General features: G+C 42.9%; 2 protein-coding genes and 1 pseudogene across 6 annotated transcripts; 1 reads left to right on the forward strand and 2 right to left on the reverse strand.

Annotated features, from left to right (window-relative positions):
- Nucleotides 1-1,138: 1,138 nt before the first annotated feature.
- On the reverse strand, nucleotides 1,139-7,650 carry LOC124043498 (E3 ubiquitin-protein ligase RNF139-like). Its single transcript, XM_046362155.1, has 2 exons — nucleotides 7,321-7,650; nucleotides 1,139-3,430 (listed from the first exon to the last, which is right to left on the reverse strand). Exons 1-2 carry the CDS (start codon nucleotides 7,481-7,483, stop codon nucleotides 1,578-1,580), a joined length of 2,016 nt encoding a protein of 671 aa, XP_046218111.1. The 5' UTR covers nucleotides 7,484-7,650; the 3' UTR covers nucleotides 1,139-1,577.
- A 5,956-nt stretch (nucleotides 7,651-13,606) lies between these two features.
- Nucleotides 13,607-18,185, forward strand: LOC124043499 (NADH dehydrogenase [ubiquinone] 1 beta subcomplex subunit 9-like). 5 transcript variants are annotated; one of them, XM_046362157.1, is made up of 6 exons: nucleotides 13,607-13,891; nucleotides 14,362-15,803; nucleotides 16,403-16,588; nucleotides 16,733-16,900; nucleotides 17,144-17,251; nucleotides 17,762-18,185. In XM_046362157.1, exons 4-6 carry the CDS (start codon nucleotides 16,760-16,762, stop codon nucleotides 17,918-17,920), a joined length of 408 nt encoding a protein of 135 aa, XP_046218113.1. In that variant the 5' UTR covers nucleotides 13,607-13,891; nucleotides 14,362-15,803; nucleotides 16,403-16,588; nucleotides 16,733-16,759; the 3' UTR covers nucleotides 17,921-18,185. The 5 variants fall into 5 exon arrangements, 4 of the variants coding, with proteins under 4 accessions (XP_046218113.1, XP_046218114.1, XP_046218112.1 ...); XM_046362158.1 differs by having other exon boundaries at nucleotides 15,931-16,900; XR_006840329.1 differs by lacking the exons at nucleotides 16,403-16,588; nucleotides 16,733-16,900.
- Nucleotides 18,186-18,318: 133 nt separating this feature from the next.
- Nucleotides 18,319-21,976, reverse strand: part of LOC124043500 — a 46,964-nt pseudogene continuing 43,306 nt past the window's right edge.

Genomic DNA, 21,976 nt, shown 5'->3' on the forward strand with positions numbered 1-21,976 from the left:
ACCAAACTCCCACGCTGTCTAAAGTTGGCTAACTTTCTAGCTACGTCCAGACACAAATGAAGGAACGCCTTACTCTGACAATTTTAATCGCCCTAGTAGAGCTGGTTTGGCTGTTTACATGTTAACTATTATTTTTTTGCCTATGTTTACTGACACCGGTCATATCTAGTAGTTGTTGTGCGTTCGTAAATTCAGTTATTCTGTGCCCTGACACACAGACGAGAGCGCTCTGAAAATCAGTGTAGATAGTGCATTTCTTGCATTCGAAAATTCACTCAGGCTAACTGGATAACAGTTGTTCAAGTTCTTGCTAGCTAACCAAATGACTTCTGCATCTCTAGCCATCGAAAAACGATATGAGGGGAAAAAGTCAGTCAATCACCCACTCCAATGGCATGACATCCTCCTAGCAGCTAGCTAGGCTCCGTGTTTTTAACTTGGTATATAAATTGATACACTAGTTTATTAGCCATGGTAATGACTGACCTGTGATCATTGCCTTTCGTTACATTCGTCCGTTTTTGTCCAAAATATTGAGTCATTGAAACTGAAAGTGCATCCCGAATGGAGGGAGCAAACAATGTACCAGGCCAGCTGTGATTTAAACCTGATAGCAATATTTTGTGGACTATCAAGAAATGTATTGGTGAATTATATTAATCTGGCAGTCACCTCCATCTATTCTGCCAACAATGCCTAAGTGTACATCATGGAATGTTGAGTAAAATATAACCTATTTTTAACACCTCTTAAAGTTGGTTTTATAGCATAAACTGGGAATTTGATTTTTTAAAACTGATATTAAGGTTCTGTTTCATATCTGCAAAGTAGTTAAAACGCTGTCAGTCCAACTTTAAAGGTGCGGTGCACTGCTTTTGTAAGAAGAAAAAAAAGGCAAAAACATTGTTTTAAAATGGTTTATATTCATATTTTTCAGGCGGTGCTGTAGCACCCTCAGCACCCCTTACTTCCCGCGGCTATGGCTACAACTATTTGAAGTGAGCTAGTTGAAATGCAGAGATCATTTAATTAACACATGGTCTGATCAAAACATGGTGCAATTTCAGTTAAGGTATGACTCAAACATCTGTTGAAATCGAGTAAAGTACAGTCAAAACACTAATTTGAAAACAACATATTTTCTAAGGGAACGTGTTTTTATTACATGTACAATAACGTACACAATTTAACCAAGGTCACACAAGAGACCAGTAGTAATGATAAGAGGTATATCAGTGATTACAGTAGCACGTCACGTTTTAATTAAACCTCTTCTTAGCGCTGCGGAACCCCTCTCGGCTCCCAGCTTACCTTCTTTCAGCAAAACAGCAAACACATGACCAACAGCATCCCTACAAAACACGAGGAATGTGGGTCTCACACTGAACTGCACCTCTTGGGACACCCAACCACCTAGGCACACTCAGTCATAGCAATTACACCTCTGCAGCTAGCCCAAAGACAAACAAGAAAGGAAACAAATCTAAAAAGAGAAAATAAATGACATCCCTGATATTGAGAAAATTGTTTTTAACTTAAATATATATATATTTAATATATTTCTCTCTATATTCTGATCAGTCCCCATTAGAGTCTGTGTCATCATTAATATAGTCTTCCTCTATAGGCGTTTCCCTGTTCTGTGTCCCCCACTCATCCTCGTCATACTCAATACTGTCATTATCCTCCAGTAGTTCATTCTCAGGCTCAGCCCCACCTGCGGCTGCTTCGTCCTCTGCCCCGCCGGGCGCTGCAAACTGGCCTAGATCCCCGCCTGGCGCCACGTAGCCGTTGTTGTTGGAGAAGGGTGCCTTGTCCCGGACCTCCTCCTCAATATACACCTTCTGGTGGCACATGGGACATGTGTCCTGGATGTAGAGCCACTTACGGAGGCAGAGTGCGTGGAAGTAGTGTTGGCATGGGGTGATGCGTGCAGACGTGGCAAACTCCTGGTAGCATATAGCGCAGACGTCCTCAATGTCACGCAGCTGGTCGCCCTTCACCTCTGGCAGAGAGTTTATCTTCTTGACGGCCGTACGCCGGTTGATGAAGGTCTTCCAGCCGTTCTTAGCCTGCAGGTAGATGTTGAAGTAGGCGTGGAGGCACATCATGCAGGCGCGGATCTTGCTGCCCGCCTCAAACATCATGGTGTAGGCGCCGTTGCCAAACATGATGACGCCAAAGACAAACTCGATGATGCTGCCCATGGAGCGCACGTAGTAGACGTAGTCGTCCAGCTTCTCCCACAACACATTGTAGTAGCCATCCACCATAAAGAGGCCGTAGACCGTCAGCGACACCACCACCTTGAGGCAGAGCTCCACGCAGAAGGCTGTGACGGCAAACAGCCAGGTGTTGAGGGCATAGTGGTGCCACAGGGCGTAGCTAAGCACAACAGGCAGCACAAAGAGACAGAGCGACACCAGCAGAACCGGAAAGTGGCGGCGGAAGGAGGAGACGTGAGAGGCACTCAGCGACATGAGCACAGGGTCCGTCATGCCATGGATGAAGTGCAGGATGGCAGTCAGCAGAAGGCACATGTTGCGGCTGAGCCGTACCAGCCGTTCCTCTGGGTCCAGACCACTCAGGCCCGTTTGCAGGGCCAGGATGAAGAAGAGAACAGGTGCCACAAAGCCCAGCCGCTTGTCCTCCTCCTCGGTGGAGCCGATGAATGCTAGGATGCTAAGCCCCAGGTAGTGCGCGATGGAGGAGATGACCGCGCTCATGCCCAACACTGTCAGCATAGAGTCACAGCCGCTGATGATGAGGTTGCTGAACAGGTCCCAGAAAACATCCCACGTCAGGTAGCTGTGGTCGCCGCTCTCGTGCCGCACCACCTTGACCACGTAGACTAGGATGATGGCCTGCACTGTCATGCGTGTGAGCCAGAAGACACGCAGCACGTCTGGGAAGCGGATCCTCTTCCAGGTGTCCTCCACCAGAAGTTGCAGCCCGTAGATGCGGTACATGTGACGCACCAGCAGGTAGACATAGCGGCAGGAGTAGTAGAACCACTTGAGCTTAAGGGCCAGGCACACAGCTGTGTTCAGAGCCAGTGCCAGGCCAGAGGCCACCGCTACCAGTTGCCGTACGTCCACGGGAAGCTCGATTATGAGCCCCAACAGCGGAATCATGATATCCAGGACCATAAGAGCAGCAAACACAGACTGAAGGTTTAGCAGCACCACATAGCCCATGCCAAAAAGGAGTTGCACCACAGCCATGCCCAGCCATAGGGTGGGCCCATTTCGTGGGAGGAGTCTGAAGCCCAGCGCTGCTTTGTAGTAGGCGCTGTAGAAGTCTATGTGAGATGTGGCGTAGTAGTTGATAAGAACGGCCGCCACTCCCAGGAGCACAGCGAAGAATAGTGTGTAGACCTTGAATAGGGCCTTCTGTGATAACACCAGAACCACACTGGAGACTGTGATACCTGAAACAAATTGAAAACATATAGTCAACATACAAATTGTTTCTGCAGTGCATGCAACAACAAAAATGTTTTACCTTCATGCCATCACAAGAAATAAACCCCCTACTGTATAACATGTATTGATTTATGATAAGGTTTAGATCTACAGTTAGCTGGAGAGGAATCAGTCATTTGGCTGTATCTTACTGTTTAGGCAAACTATTTCCCAGAAAATACAGACCCTACCATTAATCTTCGATGTATCCGTGTGGATAAAGGTCTAATGGAGTACAGTGGCATATCCCATCAATGCATCGAAGTATGTTTTCCAACCCATATCTCACGCCGGCTTCATGGTGTCTTAATGTAACCATGATTGCGTTCCTACCCCAGTGCAGCTCAGTGTAAACAACCACAACGGTAGGGTCGGATTCTTCTGGCAAGGCAAACTAAAAATGTGTCTGAAAAACATTACATAGGTCTAAATGACATGTTTGCAAGGAGGGAGTAGTATGGTACACTACATGGCCAAAGGTATGTGGACACCTACTAGAACATATCATTCCAAAATCATGGGCATTATTATGGAGTTGGTCCCCCTTTAGCTGCTATAACAGACTCCACTCTTCTGGGAAGGCTTTCCATTAGAAGTTAGAACATTGCGGTGGAGACTTGCTTCCATTCAGCTACAAGAGCATTAGTGAGGTCAGGCATCGATATAGGGTGATTAGGCCGGCTCGCAGTCGGTGTTCCAATTCATCCCAAAGGTGTTCGATGGAGTTGAGGTCAGGGCTCTGTGCAGGCCAGTCAAGTTCTTCCACACCGATCTCGACAAATAATTTCTGTATGGACCTCGCTTTGTGCACGAGGGGCATTGTCATGCTGAAACAGGAAAAGGTCTTCCCCAAACCTTTTCCACAAGGTTGAAAGCACACAATAATTTAGAATGCTGTAGCGTTAAGATTTCCCTTCACTGGAACTAAGTGGCCTAGCCCGAACCATGAACAAAAGCACCAGACCATTATTCCTACTCTACCAAACGTCACAGCTGGCACTGTGCGCATTGGGGCAGGTAGCGTTCTCCTGGCATCCACCAAACCCATATTTGTCCATGGGACTGCCAGATTGTGAAGGGTATTCATTACTCCAGAGAACGCATTTCCACTGCTCCAATGGTGGCGAGCTTTACACCACACCAGTCGACACTTGGCAATGCGGCTGCTTGGCCTAGAAACCCATTTAATGAAGCTCCCAATTAACAGTTATTGTGCTCACGTTGCTTCCAGAGACAGTTTGGAACTCAGTAGTGAGTGTTGCAACCGAGGAAAGATGATTTTTTACACTGTACAGCACTCAGCAGTCCCGTTCTATGAGCTTGTGTGGCCTACCACTTCACGGCTGAGCCATTGTTACTCCTAAACGTTTGCACTTTACAATAACAGGCAGCTCTAGCAAGGCAGAAATTCAAATAACTGACTTGATGGAAAGGTGGCATCCTATGACGATGCCACGTTGAAAGTCATTGAGCTCTTCAGTAAGGCCATTCTACTGCCAATGTTTGTCTATTATGGAATGCCGTTTGGATAAAGCTAGCTGGCTGCTTATAACATTAGCGTTTGGCGGTCGAACAAATAATGCCTTATTACCAATGCGGTATTGTAAACACATTGTTCGTGGCCAGTGTGTGCTTGTTTGCAGACTTTTTTAGTACAGTTTGACAGTGGTGGCGCTTGGCTTGCACGTGCACTGTTTGACGTGTCCAATAAGCTTGTTGACCAATCAGGACCTGGGTATGACTGCATGTCATAATAATTTAACACGTTCATTAATTTTGTACATAGTTATTACACAGTGATTACGCTCACTCGTATTTCATGTCACAACGATTCATCGATATGTATGCTATGATGCTGGTAAAGTTGTCTCGCGCACCTGCCCTTCCCCAAGCTCTGGACAGCGCTGGTCGTAAAAAAAGCTAGCTGATAGATGCAAACAATGTTCTTCCCCAAAAACAACAATCTGTTTCAGTAGCTGTATAGTTAGCTAGCTAACTGTATAGCTAGGTGTCATCTAAAATAACCCTAATTTACAAGACAGTTCTTATTTGATTAATGGTGGTCGGACCCATCTATGTGAAGCTAGCCACAATAGTGGACTTTGCGGTTAGCCTTCAAAATTGACAGTGATGCAATTGAATACAAATAGAATTATGTCATAATTGATCATGTTAAACGAGGTTGGAATTTGTTATTTGAAATCAAAAGATAATTTAACACAAATCACACGGGATGTATTGCACTGGGGCATACTTATTTTACTGGTACAGCATTACCTATGGATTGTGGATCAATGAAATGGGGTATTAGTCTACTCAGTGACACCCAGAGAACATTAGTGTCGTAGCTCTTATTGCAGGACTCTGAAACAACTCAATTGAGGCACATTTATTGTGTATTGAACACTATTCCAGAGGAAAAACAATACTGTGTTGATGTTTTGAAGTCTGATAACTCTGAGGACGTTGGGAAAAATATTGGGTGTTGAGTAGACTGACACCCCATTTCATTGATCCCCAATCCTTAGGTAAAGCTGTACAGTGCAATATGAATGTCAATACACGCAAGGCTAACTAACTTGGGAGCTGATTTCACACAGTCACAGTCCCGCGATAAGAACTACAACGCTAACATTTGCGTAAACTCTTCACAGTTGTGTTCTGAGGGTGTCACAGAGAAGACTGATACCCCATTTCATTGCTTCACATTCCAACCCTGTTTAACATCATATCGTCTAAATATGGCATGATTTCACCAATTGTAAACTTCTGCATCGCTTTCAAAAGAGGTACTTTTATTTTGAAGGCAAACCGCAAATTCCACTAATGTGCCTAATCCTTATTGGCTAGCTTCACAACACAACCCGGTCAGGTCGAGCCTCACTAGCCAGATGATGCTAGCTGGCTGCTTATAACGTTAGCGTTTGGCGGTCGAACAAATAATGCCTTATTACCAACGCGGTATTGTAAACACATTGTTCGTGGCCAGTGTGTGCTTGTTTGCAGACTTTTTTTAGTACAGTTTGACAGTGGTGGCGCTTGGCTTGCACGTGCAAATTCAGAACATACAACAGAATTTTGTTATTTGACGTGTCAAATTAAAAGCTTATTTTAACGTGTCAACGAGTGTTATTTGACATAAATCTAAAGACCCAAGCGGCGTTCCATTGCCTACGGAGACTACATGCATGTGTGCTCGACTTTATACACCTGTCAGCAACGGGTATGGCTGAAATAGCTAAATCCACTAATTTGAAGGAGTGTCCACATACTTTTCTATATATAGTGTAACTTCTATACTAGGTAGGTAGGCTGTTTGTCACGCAAACATTGTTGGGAAAAAAGGCACATTGAGTTCTGCAAGCTAGTTAGAGGTTTGTTTGACATCTAAACATGTTTGTCTGACAGTATTGACAAGACAAAATGAAGGCCACACAATGAACTATTTGTCCTTTATGGACAACTGGTTTAGCTTATTCTTCACAAGTGTACTAACTACTTGGCCCTAAGTAAAATATCTTAAGACACCTGGCTGTAATTCATTTGTTTGATAGACAGGCATATGACAAATATTAGTTAACGCGTTACTTAGTTGGCTAGCTAACTGTACTAGGAAGCATACAATTCGTTGGGGTAGAGTTATTAGCTACCTAGCTGGCTAACAACTGCGCAAAACAAGGTCTTCGAGTTGTTATCGCTGGTAAATCGGCTTTGGAAGGAGTGGACTGTAGTCGAGGCCCTTCGCCATTTACGTGACGCGGCTCAGCCACCCTGATGTGTACAATAGTAACTAACTAGCTGTCAAGAGGGTGGTACTTGCTCGCATGTAGGGGTCCAAAACGAATAATTATCTTACCCATGACTCGGATTAAAATCTTCCCCGCTGTCCCGGCCCATCCTGACCCAGGATCATAGTAAGAGTTAAAAATGGCGTCGATAATAAAGATGCAAGGGACGCGAAGTGCCACATCCAGCACCGTCAAGGCTTGTTGACCGATCCGGACATTAGCTGATGCCATGGCTTACGATGTAAGTCTTTGGAGGACTCTGTCACTCCGTTTTAGAGTTTAAAAACCCCAACTTCTGTCTTTTTTCAGTTTCAACTTCCCACACGTTATTTAACTGGGTCCGTACAATCCGCCATCTTCGCCTGTTGCTATGCAAAGAACGCGGAAGTTGCTAATCTTTTTGAACCCTCTCGGACACAGATAGAACAATGAGACACATATTTCACCGGATGTACAAATTGTGAAGCATCCGGTTGGCGTTTCCTTTCCCTACCAAATATGGTGGTGAGAAGAAGCCCAGTGGCCGCCTGTGGAAAAGATGGATTTGGCGAACATGTAGCGAATTTTCTCATATATGAAACATTTGATCTCAATACAGTTTTCTGTTTTCAAAACTATAATATGTTAAGAACAGAGCGGACTAAGTGTTGTAGATTTTACCCGTTGCCAAAGTTTCTAAAAGATGCGTTTTTTAGAAGGGGTGCAAAGGGCAAATTGAGTTATTGCACACACGAACGTCACAGAGTAGGCGTTCCCTAACGGAAATATGCAAATAAGTCATAAAACGCGGCAATAGGCTTTCGCTAAGCTCGTGCTTGGTTCTTCCCCCTAGGATTCATTTATCCCATTTGAAACGATAGGCCGTGGCGTATCTGGCGTCAGTTATAAAAAATCTTTGCCTTGGACGTGAAAAGGTGTGGCCTGTGACATTGTCGACATGCCGTTATGGCACTTTCAAGACAACAGGGAACTCCGGGAAAAACCGAGGTCAAATCATAACGTCAGTGATATTCAGGTCTGAACGTTGGAGATCTAGAAAGATCTGTCGTTCTGCCCATGAACAAGGCAGTTGACCCCCTGTTCTTAGGCCGTCATTGTAAGAATTTGTAAGAATTTGTTCTTAACTTACTTGCCTAGTTTTTTAAAAAATGAATCGCAAGTTGGAGATTTCCGAGTTCCCAGATGTTTTGAATGAGATATTACAGCTGGTGAATATCTGTCTTTCAGCAGCTTTCAGTAAATCACGAATAACATTTTGATGTATGTTTTTGCAATCGATGATGGTTCATTTCCAACTCTCCCTGCAACATAATTAAATGCATGAGGGGGTTCTTGCTCAATCTAAACACACACAGATCAGTCAAATGACACTTGGCATGTTGATTAATTTAGGGGCCGATTCAGACTTAGGAAATGTACACCTTTCCTACACACCTCTCAATATTTGATATTCAGACTACCTTATCCAGTCACATAACCTTATGCCACTTTGTTTACATAATCTACTGTATGCTGCTCTGTACCATCACTCATTCATATATCCTTATGTACATGTTCCTTATCCCCTTACACTGTGTATAAGACAGTAGTTTTGGAATTGTTAGTTAGATTACTTGTTGGTTATCACTGCATTGTCGGAACTAGAAGCACAAGCATTTCGCTACACTCGCATTAACATCTGCTAACCATGTGTATGTGACAAATAAAATTTGATTTGATTTGATTTGATTTGATTTTAATGTGCTTTGCAGGTGTGGCTACCTTGCGTGCTCTCATCAATTTCATTCAACCACTGAAAACCCTCCCACTTACTGGCCAACAGATTTTCTCGTGGTGTTTTCATTCAATAGAGGTTTCAGCACATTTACAGTGGGGAGAACAAGTATTTGATATACTGCTGATTTTGCAGGTTTTCCTATTTACAAAGCATGTAGAGGTATGCAATTTTTTTTATCATAGGTACACTTCAACTGTGAGAGACGGAATCTAAAACAAAAATCCAGAAAATCACATTGTATGATTTTTAAGTAGTTAATTTGCATTTTATTGCATGACATCAGTATTCAGTACACTTCTCAGTTCCTATGCTTCCTGGCTGATGTTTTGGTCACTTTTGAATGCTGGCGGTGCTTTCACTCTAGTGGTAGCATGAGCCGGAGTCTTACAACCCACACAAGTGGCTCAGGTAGTGCAGCTCATCCAGGATGACACATCAATGCGAGCTGTGGCAAGAAGGTTTGCTGTGTCTGTCAGCGTAGTGTCCAGAGCATGGAGGCGCTTCCAGGAGACAGGCCAGTACATCAGGAGACGTGGAGGAGGCCGTAGGAGGGCAACAACCCAGCAGCAGGACCGCTACCTCCGCCTTGGTGCAAGGAGGAGCACTGCCAGAGCCCTACAAAATGACCTCCAGCAGGCCACAAATGTGCATGTGTCTGCTCAAACGGTCAGAAACAGACTCCATGAGGGTGGTATGAGGGCCCGACGTCCACAGGTTGGGGTTGTGCTTACAGCCCAACACTGTGCAGGACGTTTGGCATTTGCCAGAGAACACCAAGATTGGCAAATTCGCCACTGGCGCCCTGTGCTCTAAACAGATGAAAGCAGGTTCACACTGAGCACATGTGACAGACGTGACAGAGTCTGGAGACGCCGTGGAGAACGTTCTGCTGCCTGCAACATCCTCCAGCATGACCGGTTTGGCAGTGGGTCAGTCATGGTGTGGAGTGGCATTTCTTTGGGGGGCCGCACAGCCCTCCATGGCTCGCCAGAGGTAACCTGACTGCCATTAGGTACCAAGATGAGATCCTCAGACCCCTTGTGAGACCATATGCTGGTGCGGTTGGCCCTGGGTTCCTCCTAATGCAAGACAATGCTAGACCTCATGTGGCTGGAGTGTCAGCAGTTCCTGCAAGAGGAAGGCATTGATGCTATGGACTGGCCCGCCCGTTCCCCAGAGCTGAATCCAATTGAGCACATCTGGGACATCATGTCTCGCTCCATCCACCAACGCCAAGTTGCACCACAGACTGTCCAGGAGTTGGCGGATGCTTTCGTCCAGGTCTGGGAGGAGATCCCTCAGGAGACCATCCGCCACCTCATCAGGAGCATGCCCAGGCGTTGTAGGGAGGTCATACAGGCACGTGGAGGCCACACACACTACTGAGCCTCATTTTGACTTGTTTTAAGGACATTACATCAAAGTTGGATCCGCCTGTAGTGTGGTTTTCCAATTTAATTTTGAGTGTGACTCCAAATCCAGACCTCCATGGGTTGATAAATTTGATTTCCATTGATCATTTTTGTGTGATATGTGTTGTCAGCACATTCAACTATGTAAAGAAAAAAGTATTTAATAAGAATATTGAATTCATTCAGATCTAGGATGCGTTATTTTAGTGTTCCCTTAATTTTTTTGAGCAGTGTATTATCAACTGTTACTAATGATCCTCAGCAACAACCACACCGCCATGACAGCATTTACAATTAAAATTCTGCATAATGGCACAGCATTTCATAAACTTTACTGTTGGAAAGTTGATATGCGTCAGTTTACTGACATGTGACTGTTTCACATTTGTGTCCAGTGATTATAAGGTCAAATAGATCTTAAACAAGTGTAAATTATATTTACAATTCACATACCCAAACAGATTACTAATTTCTTATCAAATTGTAAATTACAGTGCATGGAGAATGATGTTATTTCTCTTGAAAAAAGTAAAGTATTCTGAACAAAAATGTAAATGCAACAATTTCAATGATGTTACTTAATTACAGTTCATACTGCAGGAATTACAGTTCATACTGTAAGGAAATCACTCAACTGAAATAAATGAATTAGACCCTAATCTATGGATTTCACATGACTGGGCAGGGGCACAACCACAGGTGGGCCTGGGAGGATATAGGCCCACCCATTTGGGAGCCAGGCCCCCCAATGGGAAGCCAGGCCCAGCAAATGCGAATGAGTTTTTCCCCACAAAAGGGCTTTATTACACACAGAAATACTCTTCAGTGTCATCAGCTGTCCAAGTAGCTGGTCTCAGACTACCGCGCAGGTGAAAAAGCCAGATGTGGCGGTTCTGGGTTGGCGTGGTTACATGTGGTTTGTGGTTTTAAGGCCGGTTGGATGTACTGCCAAATTCTCTAAAACAACATTGGAGGAGGCTTATGGTAGAGAAATTAACATTACATTCTTTGGCAACAGCTCTGGTAGACATTCCTGCAGTAAGCATGCCAATCGCATGCTTCCTCAAAACTTAAGACATCTGTGGCATTGTGTTGTGTGAAAAAACTGCACATTTGAGAGTGTACTTTTATTATCATCTCCAGCACAAGGTGCGCCTGTGTAATGATCATGGTGTTTAAGCATATGCCATATCTGTCAGGTGGATGGATTATCTGGGAAAATGAGAAATGCTCACTAACAGCGATGTAAACAAATTTGTGTACAACATTTGAGAGGAATATGTTTTCTGTGCTAATTGAACATTTCTGGGAAGTTGTATTTAAAATCATGAAACATGGAACCAACACTTAACATGTTGTGTTTATATTTTTGTTCAGTATAGATGGTTTTTCCACTTGGAACTGGTAGGCTCACTAGACCTTATTCATGGTTTCCTTGCGTATAAAGGTGGTGGAATTATTAGGGAATTAAGTCAAGGTTAGAATATGTCGTATCTGTAGACACACCTCCGCAACACCTTAATTTATTCGATCTCCACCCCAAACGACTAGTGGGTGAATAGCATGCTATTCTCAGAATACGCATAGAGAGAAAAGTGCATTAAAAGGGAATTACATTTCATTTACAACCGCTTAACTCGGGTCGGAATTCCACCCATACTGATTTGAGGGATGACTTAAATTCATTGTGGGAAAAAGTGTATTTAATTATGAGTATCATATTTTTGGTTTGACTCCAATTGAAGGAACTTTCTTATGCCATGCTAACTTAATTCTCCATGCAAAGTTGGCGATAAAGCATTTTTCTAGGAATTTATTGATTGACACCAGCAAGTCCTATTATGAGCAGTTGGAACCAGTTGGAAGATGGTGTAAACATAAACTACTTTTGAAGTGTAGCATGAAATGCTCTTCCCTAGGGGAAAAGGGCATTTTCAAGTGAGGTCAAGGAAAATATATTTCAGGAAATGTAATCAGCTTCCAGTAAGAACACATTAATAGTGTTGTTGTAAATGGTGTTTGCATTGTCCACATAATCCTCATTCCTTGCAGCAGCCATGACCTCAAGCACTTGTCTGGAACAGAAAGGTAAAGGAGGGATTGATATATATATATATATATATTTAAAAAAAGATATCCTGAACAACAACCAGACATTCAGTTATCACAGGGTTAATCAAATCAATGTAGCTGGTAATGCTCAGATTAGCATGAATGAATGAATAAATCTAGTTTGAGTCATCACTATAACATATTGTATGCCAGGATTCCCCAATTTTATTTGGCCCCAAAACTTTTCTGAACCAAAAAAAAAATAGGTATTTCGTTTTTTACATTTTCATTGTTGAACATAAGACTGTACAAACACCAGGAAATCAGCTCCAAGTGATTTTAATTTAGAACATCTGTTCCCAATTGTTGCCAATTATTCCCACGCATAATAGAGACATGGTCGTGTACAAATGTACGTTGTGTGCTTCTTGCCTTCAATTTGAAATATTATTTTTAATTAGGTTGATTGAATTAATGAAGTTATTTTACCTGAAATGCACAAGGACCTCTACCCCGACAATTAATCCACACATTAAACGGCCAACCGAATCGTTTCTAGTCATCTCTCCTCCTTCCAGCCTTTTTCATCGTTTAATTTATATGGTGATCGCATCTAAACTTTCATTGTATTACCACCACTATCCGCAAAACAGTTCGACTTTCAGTCACCCACGTGGGTATAACCAATGAGGAGTTGGCACGTGAGTAACTGCTTCTATAAACCAATGAGGAGATGGGAGAGGCAGGACTTTCAGCGCAATCTGCATCAGAAATAGGAAAGAGCTCTATTTTAGCCCTTGGCGTCGTAGACGCTCGTTGGTGCGCGCGAGCAGTGTGGGTGCAATAATTTAATAACAAGGATTTCAAAATGTATTTTGCGACGGTCAGCAAATTGCCAAATCGCAGACGTCCAATGTCCCACAATCCTCCTCGCCGCCGAAGGTGACAGCAGACAGTTTAAAAATTATAGTGACACTGCTTACCTTACTCACAATCAAAAAGTATTGAGGCACTTTGAATCGTTGGGATGATGTTCAATGCTCGTATCGACTGCATGGAACCAACTAGAACCTAATTTACGAGACGTCCCCGTTTTCCGGGGACAGTCCGTCCCCGGACATGTCCCCGTTTTTAACTGTGCGTTAAAAACGGACCTCAAAGTGAAATATTTTACTTGGCAAGAAAGACCGGGCAGCAGAGCCTACCGGTTGACGTCTCAATCGCATTGTGTTTGTTTTGTCCAGCAGAGGGGGCTGCTCGACAAAGCATCTTAATTCACTCTTCTACTAACTACGTGCTCGAGAAAGTTATAGAGAGAACTGCTGTGGAAGTCTTGTCCAGAAGCTAGCAAGTGTCAAGTGAATCCACAACATCACCACAAACGTCTTTTCAAGCCAGGTAAATTTCACTCCTTTGAGATACTAGCTAGTGATGTTATGTCACAATTTATTATATAGATAGATGATCTGCTCTATAAGGTTTTAAACTTGTTATGCTAGCTAACGTTAGCTATGTAGACTAGGTTAGTTAGTTAGTTAGGTTAGCTAGCTACTGTTATGGTTGCTAGGTTTTAAAAAACGTTCACATGTAAACATTCAGTGGACGGGCTATTTTGAAAATATGATATTAAATGAATGCACAATTAATTTCGATATTTTTTTGTAGATTACAATTTTAATGGTTTGGCATTATAATAAGTAGTGTGAAAATATATTTAGAAATGTTCATGGATAGGAGGAAAGGTAACGATATGGTTAAAAATCCTGCCAATTTATTAGTCCAAACAATGTTTTTAAAATGAAATACAAGAATGAGGCAAGTAATGGGAATCTGTTAACCAAAATATTTTATGCTATTTATTAATACAGATTGGAGGGGAAGGATAAATGAAGGGAGTAAAAAGAGTGACACAAGGAGAGTGAAGAGCAGACAGAGGAGATGCAATGACTCTTTCCAAGAAACGGAAATGCACTTATGAAAAACGAGAATTTCCATTTATACGCTCAGGTCAAGACGATAGAATGGTTCACTGCACCCTTTGTAATTCCTCTCTTTCAATTGGCAGCTGGAGAAGAACGGCAGTGTAAAGTCATCCCAAAATGTAACCTGGAAAACATTCTTCTCTGCCTACAACAAATACCAACTTTTGAGGACTGAATAGGCTGGGGAGGGTCAATGTCCATACCAAAGTTAAAAATGTTCAGCAGCGGGAGGTGATTGGCTTAGGTGGTCTTGCCCACATCATTCATAACACGACCAGAACAGCTTTGGATATGATGTTGAGTACCTGCTCACAAAGATATTTGGATATGTTCATATTTTCACTGTCAGAGTAGAGAGACTGAAAGCCTTTTGTGAGTTTGTTGGCCAGGAGTACCATAACATTTTAGGACACAGAAATGTTCGCTGGCTGTCCATGCTCCCTGCTCTAGAAAGAGTGCTGAAAAGGTATGTGCCATTGAAATCCTTTTTTCTTTCTGAAGACAAATGCCCTGTTGTCCTGCAAACAATGTTTGAAGATCCACTGACTGAACTTTAGCTGGTCTTTGTCCATGGAAACCTGACCATATTCAGTGGCACGATCAAGATGCTTGAAGGCCAGGACCGCTGTGCGGTGGAGTCAGCTACAATTCTGGGAAACGTTGAGGCAAAATTGACTAAGACGTGATTACAACTTCATTCCAGTTTGTCAGAGGACTTCTGAGAGAGCTAGAGGAAAATGGAGCCATGTCTAAAGAGAGCTTTCTCAAAACATCCCAATCGTTCTTCACTATGGCTGTGAACTACTTGCAAGCATGGGGAAAGCACACAGATAATCTAAAAGATTTACATAGTCTCCTTTTAAAAAGGCAACCTCGGCGTGAAGAGATCCAGAAGGCGGCAGGCACACTGCAGGAAAAATACCCCAATGTGACCATCAATGAGGAGGCCTTGTGTGACGAGGTTACTGGCCTGCAAGAGTTCCTAAAGGGGGGATCGCTTGAAGAATGGAAAACGTCTGAGACACCGCTTAGTCAGAGATGGAGCACGGTGGTTACACACTTCAAAGAGAATGACATCCCGCACCCTAACCTGGCTAGGTTAGCGTCTGTTGACATGTGCTGGAAGTAATGCACCAGTCGAGAGAGTGTTCTCCCAAATAAATGCTCTACGGACAGCAGCAAGAAATAGGTTCACTGTTCCTACCATCAAGGCCATGCTTATTGTGAAGACAAACTTCAACCTCCCCTGCCAGGAGTTCATGGAGAAGCTGGCCAAAGACAGAGCAATCCTGAAGAAAATTCATTCTTCTGAGAAATATACATATTAGGTTGGTATAAGTATATTATGTAGTTACCAATCTCATCAGCATCTTATTTCTTTATTACATTGTAAAGCATTTCACATAGACTATTGTCTGTTTTTTCAATTTTGTTCATGATCTCTTCTGCTCTTAGTCTTCCCAGACTACCAGGACCACTGAATGGCTATTCAGGTCGGACAGTTCTGTCTTGTCTGTAGTGTTTCTGTAATATAGTTGTTTTCTCTATCACAGTGTGCCTGTTAGACTAAATACACGAAACCGGAATTGTCCCCCTTTTTTATTTCATAGATGATAACATTGGATATTTTAATTATATATTGACCGCCGTACTGGAAATGTCCCAGGTTTTAATTTCAGAAATCTGGTCACCTTAATCTAATTACAATAGCTAACTAGGTAGGTCACCCTCTGTTTTCCTGTGTGATTAATGTTACACTCGCTGACATGCTATCCAGCTGCTGGACAAACAAAAGTAGCTATCTGTTCAAATCGGTGCTCTGTAACGGTACTCTTGATAGTGTGTCTAACGTTAGTATACACAAGTGTAGTAGCATGTTATTGTTGACACTAACCGCGGTACTACCCTTACTTATTTGGTTTTCCAGAGATAAAAAACGCTTCTACGCGAGATTGTGAATGGCCGACTTCGACAAGGCCAAGGATTAGAAGGACATGGTCAAAGCCACTATGATGCAGGAGAGGAGGAAATCTGGTCTAACCAACACACACAGCCTTACCTCTTCCCTGACTCTCCAGGAGGAACTTCTTATGAAAGATATGAAATGTACAAGGTAGCTAACTAAATTAGGATGTCCATTGTGCGTTGCGGATACATACAACTGATTCTCAAATATACCCCCAGCATGTTATTGCACCAACGTCGTGAAAGTGACAGGCACGTTTTAATTTTTGTCAAAAACAACTTTATATTGAAGGAGTGCCTTTGATTTGACGGCCTGCACATGCGCAGTTCGGTGCGAGAGACCGTTAGACCCGAGGATGTGTTTCTGTGCATGAGTTTGCTAGCCAACGCCCCCATGACATTGCCTACCAGCGTGAACTGGGATTTCTGTTGGAGAAGTAGTGTCTGTGATCTTCATACGGTACGCTCTTTGCTTATACTGAAGAAAAGAAAAAAAAAGTAAGGTCTTCACAAGTGCCTATGACATTGCCTACCATTGCCTACTATGATTTCTGCCAAAGGTCTGGACCTTATGGCACAGGAGGTAGTGTGCTTGCTCTAATTACTGGGCTGCTGATTCAATCCTCTTTGCTGTTGACCCTCAAATGCTACAATAGTGAAGTCATGCATTGTCTGTTTCTGATTTCTTGTATTGTTTTTGCAGGTCCCTGAATGGTGTCTAGATCACTGGCATCCCTCAGACGGCCATGTATCCTACTTTGCCAAGAGGGAGCAGTGGAAGAACCTGCGAGAACAGAGCTGGGACAGAGAGGTAGGTCAGGCTACAGTCCTTTTTCCATAAATGGAATTCTGTCCATTCTTATATGTTCTTGTGAAAGTAACATTTTCTGTGCTAAACCAAGCATCAAAGTTAAAGAATGCATTGTTTGATGTTCACAATTTTTAAAAACATTTACATTTTAGTCATTTAGCAGAAGCTCTTATACAGTGGGACTTAGTGCATTCATATATCTTTGTACATGCTGACAAGTACACTCACCAATAACCTACATCCTCCAAAAAGTGCCTGAGTGGGAAGTCTGGGAACATTTAGATTTTATGCAATGTTCTTTCAAGGCATAATCAGACTCTTGGCATGTTTTCTTTTGAAGTTCTTCAATTACTCCCTTCCTGTTGGATTAGAAATATGACAGATTAACAATGTTCATATTAATGAAATAACCCAATGAATCAATTGAGTATACTCACGTCAGATTGCCTTATTAATCAACCTACATGAATTGTTGAAATTTGCACTGTTGGTGGTGTCATCTCGATTCAGGTCCAGGAGCTGCAGGGAGTGACCCCTGCCATTGGGCCCAAGTCGGAGGCCTTACCCCCAGTCCGCAAGAACTGCGACCTGCCCCCTCTGTGGTGGCAGTACGCCACCTACCCCAGGGAGTGTCCCATCTTTCAGCCCCCGGATGACACTACCTGGTAATAAAAGCAAATGGCAGCTCACCACAGTACCTTCTACCACACAACAGCATGCAGATTCCCCTCCTTGTGAATTACTGTCCCTCTGTAAAGATATTTATATAATGGAATAGATTTGGAAGAGGTTGCAGTAAGCTTTGTCAGAAGGTATTCCACCCTGCCTGAATTGACAGTAATTATTTAGTTGTAAAAGCAGGTGACTTTCAAATGTACTGTAGCTGTTATTTGCCCTGTACAAGGACCTCTGTTTAAATAAATTAGTATAATTATTGGGAAATGCTTGATGTCTCTTTATGCATTGCGGCGTATCTTGAGCAAGTGATACCGATTTTATGATCTCCATTTATTTTCAGGAAATCGTACAACAACAAAGACATTTAGAAAGCAGAAAATCCCAAACACTTTTAGAACCTTTTTCAACAGACTTACATTCTGCTACATCTTTATTTTTAACTGAAACAACTGTTACATAGAAAATAGGAGACAGAATTCAGGAACTGAACAATTATCTTAGAACGCCAGTGGCACAGAAAGAGGTCAACTCTGTCCAAACATGTCTCTAGGTCAACAACAGACTTGCAAGGCTAGAGTACTAAAGTGTATGTCAATCTATCCCAATCTGCATCCCAACGCTCCTTCCTTTCATTGCCTCTTTTCCCTCGTGTCAATAAACTTCAAGATGAACAGTTTACATCATATATATGACAGGTAAAAGTAATAAGTAGGCCAAGACCTCTTGCATCTGGCCATGAAGGAAAGGAAACTGTTGCAGACCATTGGGACAAAACCTTGTATTTACAAGGAGTGAGTATTTTACCATAACCAAAAACAAACGTATTACTTTTAACCATTTAGCAACGTATCGCTACATCAACGGGGGAACTACAGTATATTACATGGACTATCAGACCATTGTATAGAATAATTGAGTCAGGAGCTATACAGGATTTTTAGCGTCATGAGCATATTGTTGCATCGGCCACACTTTAGTTTCCACTGTTACCTATCTTTAGTTTCCCCTGTCTTGAATGGAATAATAATCAGGCTTCAGTCGCTATGCAGAAAGTCCAACTGCTCTTAAATGGGGGAAATGTGTTGGGATAAATAGGTAGGTTCAGTATAAAAACGAGCTTTGACACTTAAGAGTAAAAAATGTAAAATAACATGCATTACTCTATTTAGTTTAATGGGTTGTCTTGAAATTATGTTTGACAATACCCCTGTGCTACAGCTTACACACCACTAACTAAAGTATGGCGTCGTGAAAAAAGTGGGAAAAAGAACGTTTTGCATGTCTACATATTAGGCCATGTCATCTTGTGAAATACTTTAGGTAGTCGCAAAAGTGAATTCTGACTTCATTCAGCTGACTGTGCTGAACACAAGCTAACACAAACTCGACTTTGTAACCTTTCCAACTCCTTATTTTTTATATATTTTTTACATTTACTAATACGATTAGTTTATTGTGATCGAATGAGTTGTAGTTACCAGTGATCACCACTAGAATAGCTTTCACAGAGTACTAGTATTTTCACAGCAGGACGAGCACTTTTTACGTTTTCCATTTACATTTGCGTATGAATCCTCTGTATGACATTTAGCACAGCATCACTTATATTGAAATAAATGATCAATCTCTGCATAATGGGAACTTCTCTAATTATAGAGAAAAACATGAAATTAAAGACTTCTATTCTATAACCACCAATCAATGAGTGCTTCCACTGACACCTGAGTTGCATTCAAGGTAGAAACCTGTGCAACATATTACTATTGACAAATGATGTCACACCCGTTGACAACCACTGAGTAGATGAAGGATTGCAGGTCCTTGTGTCCTTTGTTGACTAAGAAGCTTCCAATTGATAGTGGGATGTATTTAAACGTATTTGTTCTCATTCTTTATTACAGAAAAGTAAAATACCGCTTTCCATTGTGGTTATTTTCTTATGTACTCCTTTCCTGCACACAATCTTACCTTTATGTATTTTTATCTCCATGAATGTTTGTTGTTGTTGCTATACCTTCTATGTGTTTTCACAGAAATTATTAATCCTATTCAGTAAAATAAAGTCATTTAAGTTAATTCAGCTCAAAGCCTTTTGGCACCTTTCATGACAATGTACAGGCAAAAGGAGAAAGTACTAAGAGGAGCATCGAACGCAAAACATACAAACGCATCAAAATATAAATATGTACATACAAATAAAAGATTTGATATTTTTCGTCATTTGAAAATAGTCAAAGCAGTTGTCAGTCCGTTCCCTCCTCCCTTCCTTTCGTGCATATTTTCACGCATCCAGACTTCCACCCTTTTCTTAAACCTATAGGGTGAAGACACTGAGTTACTGTATGTAGGTGATTCAATCTGCTCCATTGAGCGGAAGCCCGACCTCGCACTCTCACACTATTCGTGGCGCTGACCGGTCGTTGGACATAGTCTTCTTCAGCTTGACCCCTCGCCGTATGGCCAAGAGCACATCTTCCCCCTCAGAGCAGCCAGGCTCCTCCTCCTGAACCTCAGGCAGGGCCTCACGGTCCCACTCTGACAACCTGCTACCAGGCTGAGGTGGGGGAGTGGGTGGATCGGAGGAGGCCTGAGCATCCCAGGGTGCCTTGGGAGACACCAAGCTGTTGTCCCCCGCTGAAGAGAGTGGGCTCAGCTGTCCCTCCCTCGCCCTCTCCTCTGAAGAACAACCCAGGGTGCTCGGGAACAGTGGGCGTCTTAACAGGGATCATGGGGGGCTTGATGGGGATGGGAGACCCAGGCCTCCTGAGGAACGCCGCAGGTTGGGCTTGGAGGAGGGCGTGCGGCGGATGGTGGCCACCCCGGGGGTGACAATACTGCCGGGGGAGGGGGCTGTGGGGGGGATGCCCGCTGTGGAGGCCGGCCGCTTGGCCTGGAACATGCGGCGGTAGGACTGGCTGATGTCACTGTTGCGGGGGATGGTGGAGAACTTGTTGAAGTCGGGCTGGTCCGTCTCCTGGTCGCCACCCACGGAGAAGTAGTCATAGTCGGACACTGGTGAGATGATATGAGGATCATTGTCACTTACACTTTTAACATGCAGTACACTTCAAATGCACATTTTAGACGCTGATAACAAAATGCCATTAGACAGAGGTTCAGATCCTGAAGTCAAAACATGACGACTACCTACTATTGCTCACTATAATTCAAAGTGAGTGGGTCCCTATCAAATATCATATACATTGACTTTATACTGTATATATTAAGAACTGATGTTGATTACCCCTAACATGAGGTGGGATACACACTACAGTACCTTGTGAGGGTATGGTGTCCTCAGAGCAGCAGGGTGTGGTGTTCTGGGTGCTGTAGCCACTGGAGCACTGCAGGGAGTCCCTGCTGGAGTGCTGGATATCCAGCTGCAACCCGCGGGCCAGAGCCAGGGCCAGCTCCTCATGGGCCTCCGTCTCCTCCTGCTGACACACATACATTAAGACATATAGCTTATACATGCAATATGGGCCCTATTCAGACTTGAGAGAAGTTGCCTTAAAAGAACAATTCTGCCACTTTTCAACCTCATGTTCATAATCTCTAACACCATACCACTCTACATGTCTGAAAACAGCGCGTTTCTATGATCTGTGGTTAAAAAGTTTAACTTTTAATGATGTCATCGGATAGAACTTTTTAACTTCAAACTTAGAAATATGCCATTTTCACATGTAGACTGGTATTTTGCAGGAGATAACAGACTTAAATAAAAACATAATAATAATTTAAATGATGTACAGTAAGTCCATGTTTTATTGACTTAAGTCCATGTTAAATCTACTTCTCATGTCAGAATTCAACCCTATATAAATTCACATAACAGCAAGCATACAGCAATATACAGTGCATTCGGAAAGTATTCAGAGCCCTTGACTTATCCACATTTTGTTACGTTACAGCCTTATTAGAGCATGTCAGAGCAAAAACCGAGACAGGATTGTGTCGAGGCACAGGCCTGGGGAAGGGTATCAAAAAATGTCTGCAGCAATGAAGGTCCCCAAGAACAGTGGCTCCATCATTCTTAAATGGAAG

The sequence above is a fragment of the Oncorhynchus gorbuscha genome, linkage group LG09 (assembly GCF_021184085.1).
Source record: "Oncorhynchus gorbuscha isolate QuinsamMale2020 ecotype Even-year linkage group LG09, OgorEven_v1.0, whole genome shotgun sequence".
Taxonomy (NCBI): Eukaryota; Metazoa; Chordata; class Actinopteri; order Salmoniformes; family Salmonidae; genus Oncorhynchus; species Oncorhynchus gorbuscha.